We start from the raw sequence: 18,877 nt of genomic DNA on the forward strand, positions 1-18,877 counted from the left end.
CATTGTTGATCAATACAAAAATGGAAAGAAAAAACAAAATGTGCAAGAGGTGTGAAGAGACCAGACTTCATCAGGAGAACCTTTTACCTACCCTCTCCTGGTGAAGAGTAACAAAGCAATCCACTATTGTAAAGCAAACCTGTAAAATCAAATCGTAGCATCCACTCAAAGTTATTCTGGTAAGTAGCACATTTTGACTATAAAGTTCTTATTATTGTCATGCACTGTCACTTACTCTGAAAGAGTAAGAAAATCCTACAGTTTATCTAAAGAAGAGTTATTCTCCTTTAAATTTAACTCCTGCATTAACCCAAATCAAGTTTTTAAGATGGCTGAAACAGCAGGAGCCCTGGGTTCCAGCCAGGTGTTCTCTCCACTAAGCTATTATTTTCCATACAAAAATATGGTAGAGATGCTCTTGGTTTGGGTGTTCAGAGAAAACCAAAATCTATCAGTCAAAAGATCAAAATCAGGATTTTTTTGATTGGCAACTCAAAACTGGTCCTTGAAGTCCTGCTGAGCAAACTACCAACAGCTCTAGACAACTTCCCTTTGCAACGGGCCGTGAAGCAAGGGAGTCAGTAAGCCACCTCGGTGGCACCAGCTGGGTGGGCAGTTCCCATTTGCCCTGCCAAACTACTAGGTCTGAGATTCTTGCGCGTCAGAAGCAAAAACTTGCAACATTCCTGCCAGCGCTAGAGCTTCAAAGTGACCTGTCTGATTTCATTCAGGACAAAAGACCAGAACAAAGTCAAGTTCTACCGAATCCTGTGGAAGAATCATTCTATTCAAAACTAAGAAGAATCAGACTGACAAACCATAACAATATAAAGAACTTTTATTTTTCTTTTTTCTTCTTTTTTTTCTTCTTTTGCTGTGTAAAGTTTAGTTATTACACTCACAGCTTTGTACCAAAGTGAAAGAAGAAAACCAAGGTCAATCTGTGCGCGTTCTACACAGCTTAAATTATTAAATATTCAATCGTGTTGTTTTATTCTACTTCCATTCTTCAAAAAGACTATTTAACACTTACAGCAAAATGAAGTTTGAGAAGTTGGCAGGCACATGTAACAGAATATATACCTACCAGTTTGCTCTTTACTATTAAATATTTTACAAACAGTGGCCAAAACCGTTTCCTTATCCTTCCTCATACATTCTGCAACTCCGGACAGCTTAGACTGTTTGAAAAATAGTACCATACAAGCCTGAAAACCAAGATTCATCTGTACCTGTGTTTTAATTCAAAAGAAGGAAAAACTATTTTCTCAACACCACGTTTTTGTTTCTGGGAACCCACAAGCTATCGTGTTTTCAGTTATCATTTACCATGACCAGGCATTATCGTACAGTTTGAAAGTGTGCATTAAGAACTGGACTACTTCAAACATGCTGCAGAGCCAAACTCCTGCTATTTTGCAGAAGTCAGCTCAGGCACTGATAATATATTTAAAGTCTGCAGTCCACACCTAAGTGACACCAGGCAAGCAGAAGCTGGGATATTTAATGCATCTTGGTATCAACGGATGCAGCAGTTTTCCCTCTGGCCTCTTCCACATACAGAAGCAGCAGCGTTAGGCCATAAAGTATTTTGCACTGTCAGTTAACTTATTTTTCGCTGTGATTTGAAGGAAAAAGGAGCTACGAATATAGACCAATCCTAGCATTGTCTTATCATTCAATGTGTGTGAGGCTAACGGGGTTGGGGGAAGGTTAAGCTTTGCAGCACACGTGAATTTTAAGTGATCATTTTATGCTACTCATGCCCTCCTTTTGGAGCTTGGGCAGGCTTGGTATGCCTATGGCGCAACAAGTTCTCATGCTTTTCAAAACAATGACGTAAGCAGTTTCAGTGGCTCCTGGCCCATTCTTTATAGCATAAAAGACCATAATACCTCTGAGCACTTTCCGTACATTGAGGAGTCTCATAGCTTAACAAGCCTCATGGCAGTCGTGCTAAGAGGAAAATGGTGGCTTGCTCCCCCAAAGGACCTGTCATATTTAGTCAGCCATTCAGCAAGTGCAGAGCTCATTATTTAACATTTGACTAATAAAATAAGCACAGCTAACCAGAAAATAAACCCTCACTCTACTCACTCTTCCACCCACAAGTTTTTACTTGCATAAAATACAAACTGAAAACAAAAGTAGTCCTGAACCAGGCTTCAGATGTGGAGTGCTGCTTTTCATGCAAATATTACTTCATTAAATCTCACAGAGAGTCTGCCTTCCCAAAGTTATTACACTCTTCGACCGGAGGTATACCAGGAGTCAAAACCCTAAGCTGCAAGACCGGAGAGGATCTCCTTAATGGCTACGTAGCCAATACATTAGTTTACCACCTTTCTTTGGCAACTGCCTCTGGAAGAAGTGAACGGCCATTAGTGAAAATTCCAGCTGAACAAACGGGAAACCTGCCCACAGAACTGGAGATTTCCACAGCTGCACAACAACTTCATAGTAAGTCCTTTTAAGATATTCTCAGGACAAAGCAGCACAGCATTTTCCTCTGAAACCCTGAGGAATTTTAAAAACTGGTTTTAATTTATGAAGCAAAATTTTATAAACATTCATGCAGCTCTGCTATTTTCCTGCCTCTTACCCATTTTAAAATTCTTACATCTGAAATTACCTATAAAGTAGCAAGAGACATCACTGCTAAAGCTAAAGCTGGGGTTCAGAAGTCCAGATTGTTCCAGAGCACTGTTTCCAAGGACAAATAAGGAAATGTCATGGACTACAAGGAGAGGAAGTGTGCTTCCACCAAGTAGAAAAGATAAAGCCAACAAACAATCAGGAATGCAAATAAAGTGTAACAGCTGTGTTTGTTGCAACACCTAGTGAGAAAGATCTTTACACGTTCCTGAAAACAGCTGAAAGAACATGAAGAATCACAAGGAAGAAGTAACAAAATCTACTCTCACACACCATTTTTCAGAATGCTACAATCACTCCACATGCTTGTCCTCAGGACACACACTTCTACAGCTTCACTTCAAGCCTAGTCCATGAAGGACAGCTTGAGACGCTCACATTGTTCATGCCACGCTTTTACATGCTCTCTCACTGTGGTTCAAAAAAAAGAAAAAAACCACACCCCAGAAAAACCTCTCAAATAATATAAATAATTTCGGAAATGGTTTAAGTATTACACAGTCTTCTGATTTTAGGTAATGAAAAAACTAAATACTCTCAGAGACTCTAGAGCAATACAGCCTGCATCAGAAGACATTTACAGTGCTCAGAGATTTCCCTGAACTTGATTCTCTCTTGAATTGCTTCATTCACAGACCACAGAAAGAAAGAGAAATAAAAAAAAAATCCACCCCAAAAACACACACCCCAAAAATCAAAATAAAACCACCCTTAAAACAGCCTGGGGTCTGAGCCAAATACCGTTTTTTTTTTTTTCCTGTCCACACACAGCTTAATAAAAAGACCCCAAATAAATCACCACAAAAGCATTGGAACCTCAGAGATTCCTATGTCTTTGAAACACAATGCTAATGCATCTCGTTCCTATCTCACAAAAAATCATCAATGTCAAGCAATTACAGAGAAATTATGCTTGTCCGCTAAGACAATACCAAAACAGCGTGCTTCAGAGAAGGCCCTGGACTTCCTTGATTTGATGGCAGAGTGAAACATCCATGGGCTTCCCTCCATCACTTTCTTGGCCTAAAAATGCTTCCTTATAGTCAAAGAATGAGGCTATGAAACACCAAGCCTCAAAATAGTGGAGAAAGAGATGCCCAGTAAAAACAGTACATTCAATTTGTTTGAACAGCGCTGGATTCGTTTATAAGTAGCTCAGTTTTGACACTGGGCTGTCTTTACCTTCTGTTACAGTTTAAGGAAACCTCTGCTTTTTTTATCCCGAGCAGCAAGTTAGGCAAAGGTGAACACGAAGCTCTTCGCCAGATTAGTCTCATAGTTTAAGAGAGCTCTTTGCTAAATTAGTGTCGTTATGGGAGAGAGGACCACACATGCAAGAAGTACATTTCACTGAACTTAATAGGTAAAGTTTTCCACCCCAAGGAACACCTGCAGAGGAACCCTGACAAGTAGAAACAGTCTTCCCCTCTGCACTGGCTTCTCTGTGGGACATTCTCTGCATTAGTAGAAAAAAGACTTCTACATGTGATACGCATTTTGTATCCTCAGCTTCTGCTTGAGAGCTTTAGATTTTAAAATCCTTCAAAATCCTGCTCTGTTCTTTCCAGTTGAGTTTTTGTGAATTTGATATAGCTCAAGCCAATTAAGCCAGTTCACAACAGAAACGAAATATTACCTAAGTGGATGCACTCAGGCAGTGCCTTTGCATTTTCCTTACTTTGCTATGCCATGAACATACGACTGCAGAGCTCAGTCGCTAAGATTCCAAATAAAAATCAGGAATCCGACTATGGTGTTGTATCAAGACAGCAGTGGTTATGCTGGTATTTAACTAAAAAGCTGACACCACTCAATCCTTTCCTGTACATAAAGGTCTATATTTAAAAAGACTAAGATTGCAAAGCACATCAGTGGAGCCACTGTTCTGGCTGTTCTGCTGCTACTGGCATACCTCTCAAGAAATAACTGCTTTCATCCAAATAAACAAAATACCTCGGGAGGTACAGTATCTAGGGCAGCCTGTCACTGTATATATTGTGCCAGTTATAGCAATTTTTCGCAAGGAATAAAAAATAAGTTACAGTTAACATTAAAAAAATTAATTTATTCCAGTTCTCCATAAAATACCTTTTCTTTTTATGAAGAAAGTAAAAATGTACACTGGCTATTCAGGTTACATAGTTAGAATTTGTGATATTCTGGTTTGCAGAATCATATTAAAATCAGCTAAAAAAATTGGATACGACATAAAACCAGTCATGTCTTGGACACTTAACAGGCTTCAAGCTGAGTTTGCAAACACCAGCACCTATTATAATCTAAATTCTCAACACCCCTTTGGACTTCCCAAAGACTCTCAGACTATACTTCTTAAAAGAAAACAAAACAAAAACAACACAACAGAAAAAACAAACAACAATAAAACAAAGCAGACAAGAGTAAGGAATATTCTTATCTGACAACGAATTAAAAACTTGCAAGAACCTTCCATTTGGGCCAAGTGTTAATCAACCAGCCTTATTTCTACAGAGTGCAACACAACCTGCAGTCTCTGTGGCAAGGCGTTTCAGCCCCATTCCATTTTTGCATTTAAGTGGGAAAAGAAAGAGGAAAGACTGGAGTAAGAAACTGATGTTATTTGGAATAATTCTGACATATAAAATTACTTCCCAATGTGGGAGGTGAAAAGCTTCATGAGTCAATCCTGCTGTCATCCTCAGCATGTCTTTCAATGTGTCCTACAGCATCCTAGAACAGAATCAGAGAAGTCAGTTAAAAATAAAAATAATAATAATTATAAACCACAAAAAACTTTGCAGAAGATTCTTGAAGCCTCAGTGAAAGTGACATTCTAGATAACGCATTTTTTGGCTTAAATGTTCTAAAAAATTATTTTTAAAAAAGCTTTGAAAAAAAAATCAATGCCAAGCTATTAAATCACATATATAAAGTATCTCACATACTAAAGGATTCAAGGCAAATGAAAACCAGCTTCCTTTCTGACTAAAAGGGTGTATCAAATAAACACATCATCTCCAAAGCCGGTGCTTAAAGAGAAATTAAGGGTTCTACTTCTGTTTCTTAGTGCTCGAAGAAACCTCCTTACATTTTGTATTTTGAAAAGCATTCAACATGAAGGTAATTTATGTTGGCAAGGAGTAAAATGGGGATTTTACCAATCAGTCTACAGGTAACAAGCCTCCTTCCCACCACCCCCCAATCCTTCCCATATAATTTAATTTATCTGGCGTCCAACTCTGACACCTTCATTTTTTTCACATCTGTGCTAATAGTTAATCAAACATTTATGCATTATACTTAAAGATTTTTAGCAAAACCAACCCTGTGTGAAAACTAAATAGCATCAGCATCCACCACAATGAAGGAGGGTAGCGATAGATAAAGATTAAGAGGATAAAAATCTGTTTCAAGACCCATGGTTGTTCATCCTAAAAATAAATTTTTTCTACAAAAACTTAATAATATCTTGAGTAGAATTACCAAATTTTCTTCTAATATTTCAAGAATTTTATCATTTCCATGTAATGTTTTAGGATCAAACTGTTTTAAAATTGACCATAACTCAAGTTATCATGCTTAGTTGCACTCCTCATCTGCCACAAGTTGAACTGAACCCTATGAACCTTGTATGACTGTAACTGTTAAACCTGTCAAGACTAGAAGATTTTAACCCTTTTAAAGAGAATAGCACCGAGTCCCACAACTGTGGTGATATAAAGTGCTTTATACCAAATACAGCCACATTAGCTCAACCACATACCTGCTTGGAACCTTTCCTGGAAGTAAAGAAAGCATCACAGTTCTTCCAACGACATTTTAGGGTCTGAAAGTTTGGGTTGGTGTGGTCAGTTAGCAAGTGTTGTTTCAGATGGTCCACAACTCCAAAGATCAGTGAACATCCGTGCCACTGGTAGGAAAAACATGTCAGAACAAGCCAGGGAAAAAGAATTTTAGCTAATGCCTTTCTTCTTGCAACTTCAAAATATTCTACCAAGACTGTTCACACACGTGCCACCTCCTGTAACTTTTAACCTTCTTATTCCGTTTCCATTCTCAGTGGTCTCTATACCTTTAATTACAGCTTTACAGAGATTCTTCATGCGTCTAGCCAAGCCTAGACCATCAGCAAGAATGGCAGGAGGAAGAGAGGAACTAAGTCTTTACAAGATTTAAGCTAACCTGAGACAGAGTCATGGGAAATTTAATTAAACTTATTTAGCAGAGAATCAGCTTTTCTCTGTCACTCAGATGAAATGGTTTTAAACAGTTATACGTCACTATCTTAAAAACTGCCAGAAAAAAAAATAATTTGAGATGCTACTACCAACTTTCCCCAAAGCATACACGTGTACTAAAGACCATGTAAAATGGAACCAGTGATACATACTTACATTTAAAATGTACATACACATTTTAAAAATATTATTGAATACATTAAAGATCAAGCTATCCACGACTGAATAGTGACCACCCCCAGAAAACTAATCTAAAAACTGTAACAAAGAAAGGCTGAAAACGTTTTGCTCATTACCCAGCAACGATAATTCTGCATCAGATTAAGCCTCACAGCTCTGACAGTGCCATCATAGCATCCAGTGTAGATCTGTAAAAGAAACATTTATGGATAAGCAAGCTGGGAATAACAGAAAAAAAATTAGGTCAAATTTTGAAGGCAGCTTCAGCGTAGAGTATATTAGGTGAACAACAATAAAATATCGACATGCAAGGCTTCTAAATTTAAAAAAGTGGGTCTAACCTAATTCTTTTAAGATTTGGATTCATAGTTTACAAAAAACTACTAATGAATAAGAAATGTTTCCATAACTTCTATCGTTGATAACGTCGTGTGTGTAAAAGTTCAGAAAACTTTAAAATATAATGCTACTATCCACTGAAGTGAAAAAAACTTCGGGTGTAAATATCAAGTTGAACCTATTTCCAGGACTTAACCAGTTACATGTATATCGGAACAGGATGAAGAGGAAGGGTGAGGAAGAACATCAGACTTTCAGAAAAAGAAGACTGATGCATATCCTTAAAAGGGAGGCAAAATGACACGTTAAAAACCACTTTTGTTAGGCAAATACTCTACACAAAATTGTCCTTTGGAAAGGAAAGGATGTCAGACATTCATAATCCCATAAACAGCATTCATCATTTTATAAAATCCTCACATAATACAGAAAACTCGGCAAGCTGCAGTGTTCATTTGTTATTTTTGTTTGAGTCTTTTTGTCTCTCAGAAATTCATCACTGGGCTATAACAGCCAATCTGCTGTGTGTAACGGACTATACTTTACTACTAAGACTACTACAGAAAATTACAATCTTTCACACACCACTAAGCTTCTCAGCTGAACACTTCTTTGATTGAGAATGCCCAAACCAGCCTAATGCTGGGGGACAGTTCAAGCCTCGGACTGTAAGCGCAAAGCCCGAGTGCACTTAGCTCTCCATCTCACTCACGTGAGAAGTGAAGCTTGGGCAGTATGTGTTCCAATTAGTAGATCAGTTCTGTTAGACTTCATTCTTCTATTATTACAGATCATTACTATACCTCTTATTTTACAGTCTGAAAGAAAGTTTGTAAACAAATTCCTACACATGCAGGCAAATAAGGGCTTTTAATGACTATTTTAAGCAAGTTATTCATCCAGAAGTGCTTCTGAAACCTATCTTGCAGTGCAGATGCATGAAGAAACCTGTGCACCTAAATCAACTGCATATGCTTGTTTAGATTCTGTCAAAGGTTACTAGAGGCCTGACTGTGGCTGAAGCTTTTCTATGATCTGTGTGACTCTTGAGTAAAAGTCAAACAGGATTGATGCTTGAAAAGAGGGAATATTTTACTATTTCTATTCACTTATTTACTTTCTATTTAGATAATTACTATTTCTTTATTGCAATCATCACTGTAAACAGAACTATTGTTTTAAGACTACAGTAAGCTAGCAGGTAATTTTTCCCCAAACAATAATATCACATAAATACAAAGCTGTTGTAGCACGTTGATTTTTTGGCTAACATTTCTAAGTTCTTCTGCCTTAGACAGCAGGTTGATTTCATTAGCTGAAAAACGTAAACTATCTTGTATATGCTTATGGAAATCACAACTTTCTCTAGGACCAGTGAAAAGAAGGAAGTTACCATGCTCTTATGGATGGTCATACACATGATCATATCTGTGTGGCCTCCATAGACTTGCAATCGGTCATGCGACTTGAAAGAAACAGAAATAGACATTTAATAGTGTGACAGTTAACAGCCATTTTAACAGACATGGAAATGACAATGCTTCCAAGAGCAGTTCCCTGGGTAGAAACTAAACTCCCCTGGTGGATACCAAACTTCTTAGCCACCATGAAAGCTCACTTCTGCTTACATTACTTCTGTGAGCCTTTTTGTCCAGCTAAGCACTTGGTCTTTCAAGCAGACAAAACTAAAATTTCCCCACTTTTCTGAGCTGTCATTATCTTAGGATAGCCCAGGTCCAAAAAAAAAAGAAAAAAAAAAGGGGCTTAGGTGTTTAGGTTTTATTCTTTAAAACCCATGTATTTTGGCTGGTGAGACAAGTAGATATTCTGAGTGACAGGAAAGAGAGGGATGGGCCAGAGACCAGTAAGCACAAAGATGACTTCTTTTTTACTTCAAAATAATTAACACCTTAGGTAAATGTCATCAGTAACTATCAATTTTCTTACCTGTAGCTCATAAACACGAACAAATTTATCCAGACATGCTGTCACCATCACCTTCCCAAGAATGTTCACAACTGTTACTGCATGGTTATGGCCTTTATAGATCCGTACCAGCTCTCCAGTCTGCGCCAAGAAAAAGCAAAGGCAAATACGTGTTTGGTTGTTTTGGTTTTGTTTTCTTTTTTAAACAAGAAAAGAGTTTTATCTAACAGAGTTGCTAGCTTCAATGCTCACTACTCAAAAAACAGACATACTCTTTCTTAGACTTCCATTTCCTGTGAAGGCACTTCTAGATTATGGTCAAATACTAGTTATCCTTCTTTTTGCCCGCATCAACTCAGAGCCATTCCAGTACAACAGAAATGCCAGCCACTACAAAAAGTGTCTACTTCTCCTTCCATCATTAGTTATATGTTCCCACCTACCCTGCAAATAGTACTGTGCTATTAGTACTAGAAGTATTTATGTAGCCACAAGGATCAGTGAGCAAATTTAACTAAATACACAGAAGTATAGAATTTTTGTTTGTCAATCAAAATTTATCTGTGACAAGTTTCTTAATCTAACTTATTGCATAGCTACATGAATGCTTCTGCTAGCACAGGGAAAAGATGGTGTAAAAGAGTAAGAGGGTGGCAGGCTAGAGACAGAGCATTCATAACAGGATAACAGCTTTTGAACCAGCTGGTTTGGAACACTGTGTTCAAGTTTTTCCTGCAATGAAGAAACTCTTCCCCACCAGAATATCCCACACAGCTTTCCTCTGAGCCCTTTCTACATTATCAGCACATTTTAGTAATATTTGCAAAAGCAAGTTCCCTAGATAAAAAGACATTGCATATCGTATTAGAAGAGTCAGCATGTTTGTGTTTCCCAAGGTATTTTATACTCTCCATCCCTCCTTAGGTAGCTGTGGTGCATAGTCACACTGACAAAATTGTGTGTCTTCCTTTTCTGGCAGATATTTTGCCCCACCGGTCAGTCAAAAATTCTGGAAATACTGACTTTATAGGACAGGAATTCATTGCCTTAATAGCAAAAGTCATTCCAACTTTATATGTGAGACTTACATGAATGTTGTGGGCATGGACAGACTGATCACTGGAGCCACTGAATACCAGATCATTCACAACCTTACAAAAACAAAACAAACCAAAAAGTTTTATTTTTGTAACAAATATGGAAATGGGCAAGCAAGGAAAACATTAAGATGCTGTTCAGCTTCAAGTTGCACTGTAATATTTCCTAAATTTGACATTCTTAAAATCAACAAAGTATGAAAAAAACCCAATATGCACTTCCTTTACATAAGAGTTAAAATGTACCATTGCTATCCTAATGACTTTTGACACTGCACAATTGAAATTAGAAGCTGTTAACTTGCAGCCCACCAGGCTAGCTCATCCTACCTACAGACTAGTCTCAGGGACAGCTCTGCAGCAGATCAGGGACCAAGCAAACTGAATGCAGAATACTGCTTCTGCACATGCACACTAAAGCCCATTGTTTCCTGGAAATGTGGGATGTGCTGTGCACTTATATTCTGGTCACATAAGAAAATCAGTGCTCCTGACAAGTACTAATCTAGAGAGGAAGCTTAACAGTTCCATGATGGATCAAAGAAGGGATCAGAGTATGCTGCCATGCAAGCAGGACTAGGCTAGTCCACAGGGCAAAAAAGGCTGTGCCACTGCACCAAAATACATAAAGCAACATGTGCAATTTATGGAAGTCATCCTCCATCTGTTACATGACAGTGGTCACAGCAAAGCAGTCAGACAAGCATATGTTCCAACTTGTAATCTCAGGAGTCAGAAGCCTGTAAATAAGTGCTAATGACTCTTCTATTAAAGAAGAATATTTCTCTAGTGTTACATTTTTTCCAGTTTCCTTTAAGGTTTGTACAATCAGGGTCTGTGAAAACTAGCTTCATCTTTTCCACAACTTTCCCTCTGTTGGCAAACTCATGCTTCAAGATTCCCTGAATCTTCCGGCATGAAATAAGCATGCTTCCTGCATACACACCCCCAACAGTTTTGCTGGGAACATGAGATATAGCAGCCAGAGACAATTTTCCTACCAGATTACTCAGTTTTTATCATTTAAAATAGAGAAATACTCCATTTCCTACCACAGCCTGCTGAGATTCTGCACAATTAGATGAGGAAGAAAAAGAAAGAAGCAATACTGGTTTTTAGCATTCTTTGTCAAAAACGTATTTTCAAATACACTTGCCTTCATGCAGAGTATAGTCTTGCTGTGACCCTCCAGGGTTCTGAGAAGCAGCCCGTTCCGTGCATCTCGCACACTTATGGTGCAGTCGTAGGAGCCCACTACCAACAACTTGCGTGCTCCTTCCTGAGCTGTGGCTAGACAGCTCACTGCTCTAGGGCCATGGCATTCAAAGGTATCAACCTGCCTGTTGTTCTGTTAAGGGAGGAAAAAATGGTATTTAAGAATTAAAACTTTGCTACGACACTGACTAGACCACTGAGTCCATTTTGTGTAGTGCTTGTTACAGCATCTGATTTCAGTTTAGTAACACACTTTTTCAGCAGCGGTAAGAGTTGTACCTTAACACTAAGTTTCCAAATTAAGGAAATAACTCCTTATGTTGGGCTTCGATTTTCTGGCTTTCAAAAAAAAAAAAATTTCATTATTTAGTGAAGGCCCAGTAAGTACTCCTTTCAAATTAGGACAATGAGAGGAAATAGTGTTATGAGAAAAATGCAAAACAAAATAAATTTGTCAGCATAAATTTGAGAAATTTAGTCAGGGATCCATGAAAAGAATACTGAGAAAAAAGGTTTATTTAAATAATGATTTTCATTCACCTTTAAATATCACGGGAACTTTTAAATATCATGGGAACTGCTGATTAAGCCTCTTTGTCAGAAAACGACATGAACAAGTCTCTTCTACAACTGCAAATGGAGCAGGCAAAATCACCCACACATTAAAATCCCTCATACTACTTTGATGGGCACAAAAGGAGGATTCACAAATAATCAACTGTGTCAAAAAACATTCATGGCACATGACTGATAGGCCAGGTGGAACCTTAAGGAAAAAGTGACAACAATACAGCAGTTAAGACAACGGTAGCCGGAGGGAAGGGGAGATGGGACAGCTTTGTGCACTGACAAGAAAAAGGACCAAAAGGGGCTCAAGTGACCATTTGTACCAAAATACTTAAATTACAAATACAATTACTACTCAAGAGAAAGAAGTGAAAGACACACAAAGTGGAGAGAAACAGTATTGCAACAGCCTTTTAGGTGCTAATATCTAAACAAACTAACCTTTATGCTGAAAGTAACTACACTGCCATTTGCAAGGCCTGCAAAAAGGATCCGCCATCTACTGTGTAAACAGAGTACTCGATCTTCCAATTTAAACTGTTCCATGCACTCTCTGGTCTGGAATAAAAAGAATTATTTAAAGATTTTAATTAACTGAAAACAATTCAGGGAAAAAAGCCTGAAGGGAATGATGATTTTCACCTACAATCTGCATTTTTTGAACCAACAGGGCTGAAGAAAAACATCTGAAAATCTGGTGTCATATGGCAGTTTGACACTGGTTTTAATCAGCTAACTGTCATCTTTGAGACTTGACAGTTCTTCAGCAACCAGTTATAACCCTAAAAGCTTTATTCCAGTCACAACCTCTAATGTATATAGAAGTTTAGACTACAGACTACATATATGTGTGTGTGTGTATATATATATATACACACACACACACACATATATATATGAATAACACACTGTTACATGCTTGAATTTGAGGAATCCACGTGAAGTCCCCTAAAGCGAAGTGCCATTAATCATCAGCCTAAGAGTCAAAAACCTCTGGCAGTTTGCCCCTTGAAGCAGATAATTCGTTTCTAGCCCATCAAGCCCTCATAATAGATTCCTGTTCTCTCTATAGCTGCTCTGTAAGGACAGCAGTGCCTTCCATAAGCAATGAAGTTAGACATACAGCAAGACAGATACAATATTCATGGCCAGACAACCATCCTGCACTTTGGTGTTTCCAACATTCAGGATCCTGTCATGCTGTTCTGGCAAAAACTCTGCTGACAAGCTAGCCAAAAGATTAGGAGAGTAAATCACCTCATGGTTTGCTGTTTCATATGGGTTTAAAAGGCTTTTTTCATTTGTATTTGCAAGGAAACCCTCACATAAAAAAGCAGTATACGTTAATCAACACAGAGTTTGAGTACCTTGATACTGTAACAGTTGATAGTGTGGTCACTTGAGCCAGTGTAGAGTGCAGCATTCTTCCCGTTTGTCTGAGTGACCAGGAGGCAGTTCACTTTTGAAGTATGTCCTTCAAAGATGGCCACACACTTCCTGCTCTAAAAAGCAATGCACAAGGTCTGTCAACATAAAGGCCCATAATGCCTCTCAGGATCTGCGCCTGACAGAGTAGGGTAGGACAGCTAACAAACGCAGAACACATGCAGCCATCTATCTCTCCTTACCCCTCACATAGGGAGAAGGAGTTGGGAAGGGAGAGAAAAGAGGTTTGAAGAAGAGAATAAAAAACCTAAGTGCTTGAAAAAGCAGCTGCTTCCTTAACCACACAGTGAGGCTTCACAAAACCAGAATTGCAACCTTGTGACTGCAATTAACGTAACATCATTCCCACAACCTTACTTACAACCAGATTGTAGGCACAAACAGTTTTGTCTGCTGAGCAGGTATACAACAAATTCCCAAAAATCTGAATAGCATTCACTGCAGCCAGGTGTCCCTCAAAGTTTCCCTCTGTAGGTTCTTCATCCTCACCTGGCTCCGAAGATACTTCTGTAGGACAGAGACACACGTACTTTGATTATGTGAACGCACTCAACATGCTACTGTTGTTTGTATTACCAAACAGCAGAACTATTTCGTGGGTTCAGCAGCTTAAAGTCAGATTTCACTGTGTCCCACCTAGAGCCTGTAAGAGGCAGAAGGCAATATAAAAATGCCAGAAAGACTTTTTTATGATGTTCAGTCCAGAAAGATCTTTAAAATAGAAAAAGGATTGTATTATTGTTTGTCCTACAGCTCTACAGAGACTGTGGAGCACAAGCGGTTGTGTTGGGAGGGGGCTGGGGGATACGGGTCAAGGCACAAAGTATTCAGTGAGGGATGACAGAATTGAGTACGCATCACTTCCCACTTCAATTTTTAGTGCAGGTTTTTATCTTCAGGACAAAATTCCCCTCTGGAAGCAGTACAACTGAGACTTAACTCAAAGTCCTATATACACAAAGTATCAGAAGAAAAGCTTAAAAGATATACCTGATGAGTTCTTTGATCCTCTTAGTGATGATATAGAAGTCTGCGTCTCAGCCACGCTGTAACACAGATAGAGTAGCGAGATTGGACTTTGCATATTCATTTTCAGATGAAATATTGGTTACATAATACTCCAGAATAGAAGTTACTCTGCATGTAGTAGAAAATAGGCTGTAACAGATAAGCTGAAAAACTAAACTGTCCACAGAGGGCAGCCTTGTTCTTGCATTAGAGAAATTAGTTGGTAAAAGGACACATTCATCTGTTGGACCCAAAAAACAAATTCAATTTTCATTTTCCCTCTTATTTCACTCCTGAATTAAATTAAAATTTACTGATGTTGCAAGACTTTCTGAATAGGAAAAGTAAAAAAAAAGAGAGAAAAAAAGAGGCCTCTCATGAATTTTGTTTAATACTTTTATTTTTGAGAGATCTACAATAATCTTACCTTCTTTTCCTATCATCCCTATAATTTGTGCCAATCTCACTGGTAGAGCTCACTTCATCATAACCAGAGCAAGACGCCTCTAGGACTGCTTGATCCACAGAGCTGCGTGAATCCCTCTTTGATGGACTGTCTGGTTTCTCATCTCCCGACTCAGATGAACCAACATCAACCACCTCGCACTGGGGCGCTGGAACTTCCACTAGTTCTAGAGAAGCATCACTGTCATTCCCATCTTTGTTTCTTGCTGTTTGAGCAGTAGCTCCATCCTCCTGTCTTGGAGGAGTGGATGTAGTAACTTTTTCTCCTTTAGGTACCTTTCCACCCTTGACTTTCCGGACGGGCTTAGAGTCAATTATATCCTGTTCTGTATCACTGTTCTCTGGCACGTGGGCTGCCCTCAGAGTTTTCTTCTTCCTCAACTTTCTCCTCCTCCTGTTCCCTTTTTCTGCTGGGACTACAGTTGTTGCTGTCTGTTGCTCAGATGGTTCTGCTGACAGTTTGGGGCTTTTATCCATTGGCATTTCTAGAAGGACTGAATGCTTTGGAAGAGAAGGGCTACACTGATCCAGTAAAAAGTTTTCAGTCACTCTGTCATTTGCTTCTCTCTTGCTGAAAACAGACAGCGAATGAGGAGAGGTGTTCTCAGGAAGTCCAACCTTTCCCCTGTCCACAGCAGGCTTGTGAACATCTTGATGAGTACGTTGGAAACAAGCTGCCAGCTCTGATAGGGATATGGTTGCAGAGATAACTGGATACGCTGAAGTTTTCTGGTTGGTCTCTTCTGAAGAAAACAGAATAGTGTTATGTTCAATCTGTACAACAATAAATATTAATGCAAAATTGCTTTCTCCACATTTTTTTTTGTTTATACTTAGTTGTGCATGTAAAGTACATATTCCTACATGTTGAAAGCTATGTGCACATGCAGATCTGCTATTTCAGTCAGCTGTCCAGCCTTTAAAAGACATAGCTGGGGAATAAAATGTTTCTTTGTGTACTGAGAAGCAAAGGAATGGGGCACGTCATTCAAGCTGCCAGCTGACTATATGCTTTTCAAGTTCTGACAACCAACCTTTGGTGAATCCTACATTGTTGGCTTAAGATGCTACCACCCTTCACTGTGTGCTCCTTTTACCAGCTGTCACCACTACTGTAGGACTGGTATTAACCAATGCATGCCTAATACATCTCAGCTGCTTAGTGACATAGTTGGAAAACCTTCTGCTTAATCCATCTGCATTAGTTATTTCTACCAAGTAACTTGGACCCACGGTGCATAACCCACGTTGTCATGCACAACTCACACTGCAGCATCACGCCTTCTATCCTGGAAACGGCAGGTCTGTAAGCCATCAGGGTAAGCTTTGTTAGTTCATCTGTGGTGGACTAAGCGATGTGGCAAACATACTCTCTGTGTCATTTAATCTGAAGCTAATATGAACAAATGAACCCAACCTCTCAACTGAGACAGGCTAAGAGCACAGGTAGCATATCACAGCTGTGTTTCTCACACCCTGAAATTCCCCAGTTGCATCTGCAATAACTACAATCCAGAACGGGATGTTTTAAATTCATATATTGCAGTGCATTTATCAACACGAATGGGAAGCTGGCAGTATTTGAAACACTTCCCTGCTTCAGTCTCTTAAGAAACCAGCAAATTAAAGCTACAGCAATGCTCACACAGAGCTGTTGGACTGTTGAACACATCACAGTAGGAATTTGATGCTTTAGAATTACACATCCAAGTAGAGACAGTTTAAATGTGAACATCTTGCCCCACACCTTTCTCGGATGGGAATATCCAAGGTAAAACTAGAACTTGCTGACAGTGTAGGCTATATCATATTTCAAGTAAATCCATGGAAAGCTGATTTTCCCCTGACCCATAACTGTCATACACAGCTGCAATCTGCTAGAAAACCCTCTATACAGAACAAATAAATGCTTAGACAAGGTTTAAATGGTTACTGTGTTGAATTAGACTGGGAAGAAGGTACACAAACCCTTAAATTCTGAATCCTCTAACATCGTGCGTCCCTCATTTCCCACAGGAAGGGGGAGGGAAGGAACTTGGTCATTTAAAACAAAACAAACAGGAAAATAAGAGTAACCAGCAACTTAAACTGAAATTTCTAAAACCAAAAATTATTAATTCTCAGCAATTGGACTACTGCAGGTGTTAGAAAAGGAAGAAGGAAATCACCATGGTAGTGCAAGAAAGCAGAATTACTCAGTTCCACAGTGGGAGAGATTGCTGGTAGTTAGGGGAAACCAAATGCTCCTTCAAAGCCAGGCTGAGCTGACCTCCTCAGGAAGCTGACAAGCCAGATGTTCAACCCCCAGAAAGGAGACAGTCTGCCCTCAGAGAGAATTCCTCTCCCTCAAATTACAGAATTTACCTGGTGGTAAATGCTTATTTTCTCCGCAAAGTAGCAAATTCATTTTATGAGAGAGACTCATTTTAAATATAGCACATACAGAAGTTGATCAATATCAAAATCACATTAATTTGACAATCAAAAGAACATTCTTGATTTTTATGTCAAAAATAAGCTTGTAGAAAACTGACTAATATGCTAATGTGATGAAGCCATTCTTAAACTAATTATTTAAGTAATAAATACAGCTATATATTGAAGGTTTGTCTTCATGAGAAAAAACTAAAACACCTCTTCAGCTTCTGTTGTGCCTGCACAGACACCAATGAAGTCTGAAGATTCTGCAGGCAACAGTGCCACTGCAACTAGTGATCACTAAATCTTTATTCTGAATTTTCCACCTCTAACATGAAAGGAAAACGACACATCTCTTCATTGATATTTAAACGTAACAGAATGGCATATGCCAATAAAAATGGGAAAGCAAGGGAAAGGTAGTAGCTTCCTACATGATAAGTCTTAGCAATGCAAACAAACACAAAAGCTGATTCTTCCCCACCACCAAGTTTACTTTGACACACAGCCCTAAAGCTTCATAATCTCTGTCAAATCCTCGAAAAAGACATGAAGCAAAATTCACAATACTACATTAATGTAATGTAACACAGTGGAATACAGGAAATGCAATGGTGACTAAAAAGCACAAAAAGCACTATTCATACAGAATTCTACACCTGAAGCAAACTGCAAAAAGGTAAAAAAAAAAACAACCCTCAAATTCTTGTATTTACAGAATTCTAAGCTTCAATTCAGCCAACATTTATCTGCTGCTTGAGAACAAAAAAACCCTGCTTATAAAAGTAGAAGAGCATGGCTTTTTCCAATAGCCCTTTTCACTTCAGTGAAAAGGGGAAAAAAATTGTGTTGGCTATGTTTAATAAGGATCTTACTTACGAATCTCTATCTCAAATTATCTAACTTAAGGGTTTGGGTAAGTGACATTGTTATGGCAGACAAACAACTGTCATTAGAATTACCCTGCTTGACTTTACAGGCTCTTAGGGAAGTAAAGGATGACTGAGTTTTTCATCTTCAGTTTGTACCTTTCACAGTAGCAAGTTGCAGTGGAAAGCACCAACAACATTTAAACCGTTAACCACAGACTACAGTATATGTATTTTAGGGGTTTTAAACTGTCTAAAAGAGTTAGCACTTTCAGCTATAGCCATTAAGATCTCATTTTTCTGAAGCAGTAGCTCTCTCACTAGTAGCTCAGTTAATTGAGCAGTTTCTCCTCCAGGCAAAAGTGAACATACGCCTTCATTGGTAGCTCTCCCCTACTCAGTCATGTGAGGGGAGTGGGAGTGAACAGAACCTAACATCCTCCTTACAGTAAATAGTTCACTGAAATCACAAATA

At 38.7% G+C, this 18,877-nt stretch overlaps 1 protein-coding gene across 6 annotated transcripts in view; it reads right to left on the reverse strand.

The window, feature by feature from the left end:
• Positions 1-820: 820 nt before the first annotated feature.
• ZNF106 (zinc finger protein 106) overlaps positions 821-18,877 on the reverse strand; it is a 47,496-nt gene continuing 29,439 nt past the window's right edge. For 5 of the 6 annotated variants that reach the window (XM_075105656.1, XM_075105650.1, XM_075105651.1 and 2 more), the window contains 12 exons: positions 15,078-15,858; positions 14,633-14,688; positions 14,004-14,149; positions 13,564-13,698; positions 12,638-12,754; positions 11,571-11,762; positions 10,406-10,468; positions 9,339-9,458; positions 8,785-8,856; positions 7,169-7,240; positions 6,398-6,544; positions 821-5,364 (listed from right to left, as the gene is read on the reverse strand). In XM_075105656.1, the coding sequence (XP_074961757.1) occupies positions 5,308-5,364; positions 6,398-6,544; positions 7,169-7,240; positions 8,785-8,856; positions 9,339-9,458; positions 10,406-10,468; positions 11,571-11,762; positions 12,638-12,754; positions 13,564-13,698; positions 14,004-14,149; positions 14,633-14,688; positions 15,078-15,858 (1,958 nt within the window). In that variant the 3' untranslated portion in view covers positions 821-5,307. The remainder of the gene's footprint in view (positions 5,365-6,397; positions 6,545-7,168; positions 7,241-8,784; positions 8,857-9,338; positions 9,459-10,405; positions 10,469-11,570; positions 11,763-12,637; positions 12,755-13,563; positions 13,699-14,003; positions 14,150-14,632; positions 14,689-15,077; positions 15,859-18,877) is intronic. The other variant, XM_075105654.1, reaches the window with a different exon arrangement.

Source organism: Phalacrocorax aristotelis, chromosome 10 (assembly GCF_949628215.1).
Source record: "Phalacrocorax aristotelis chromosome 10, bGulAri2.1, whole genome shotgun sequence".
NCBI classification, from domain to species: domain Eukaryota; kingdom Metazoa; phylum Chordata; class Aves; order Suliformes; family Phalacrocoracidae; genus Phalacrocorax; species Phalacrocorax aristotelis.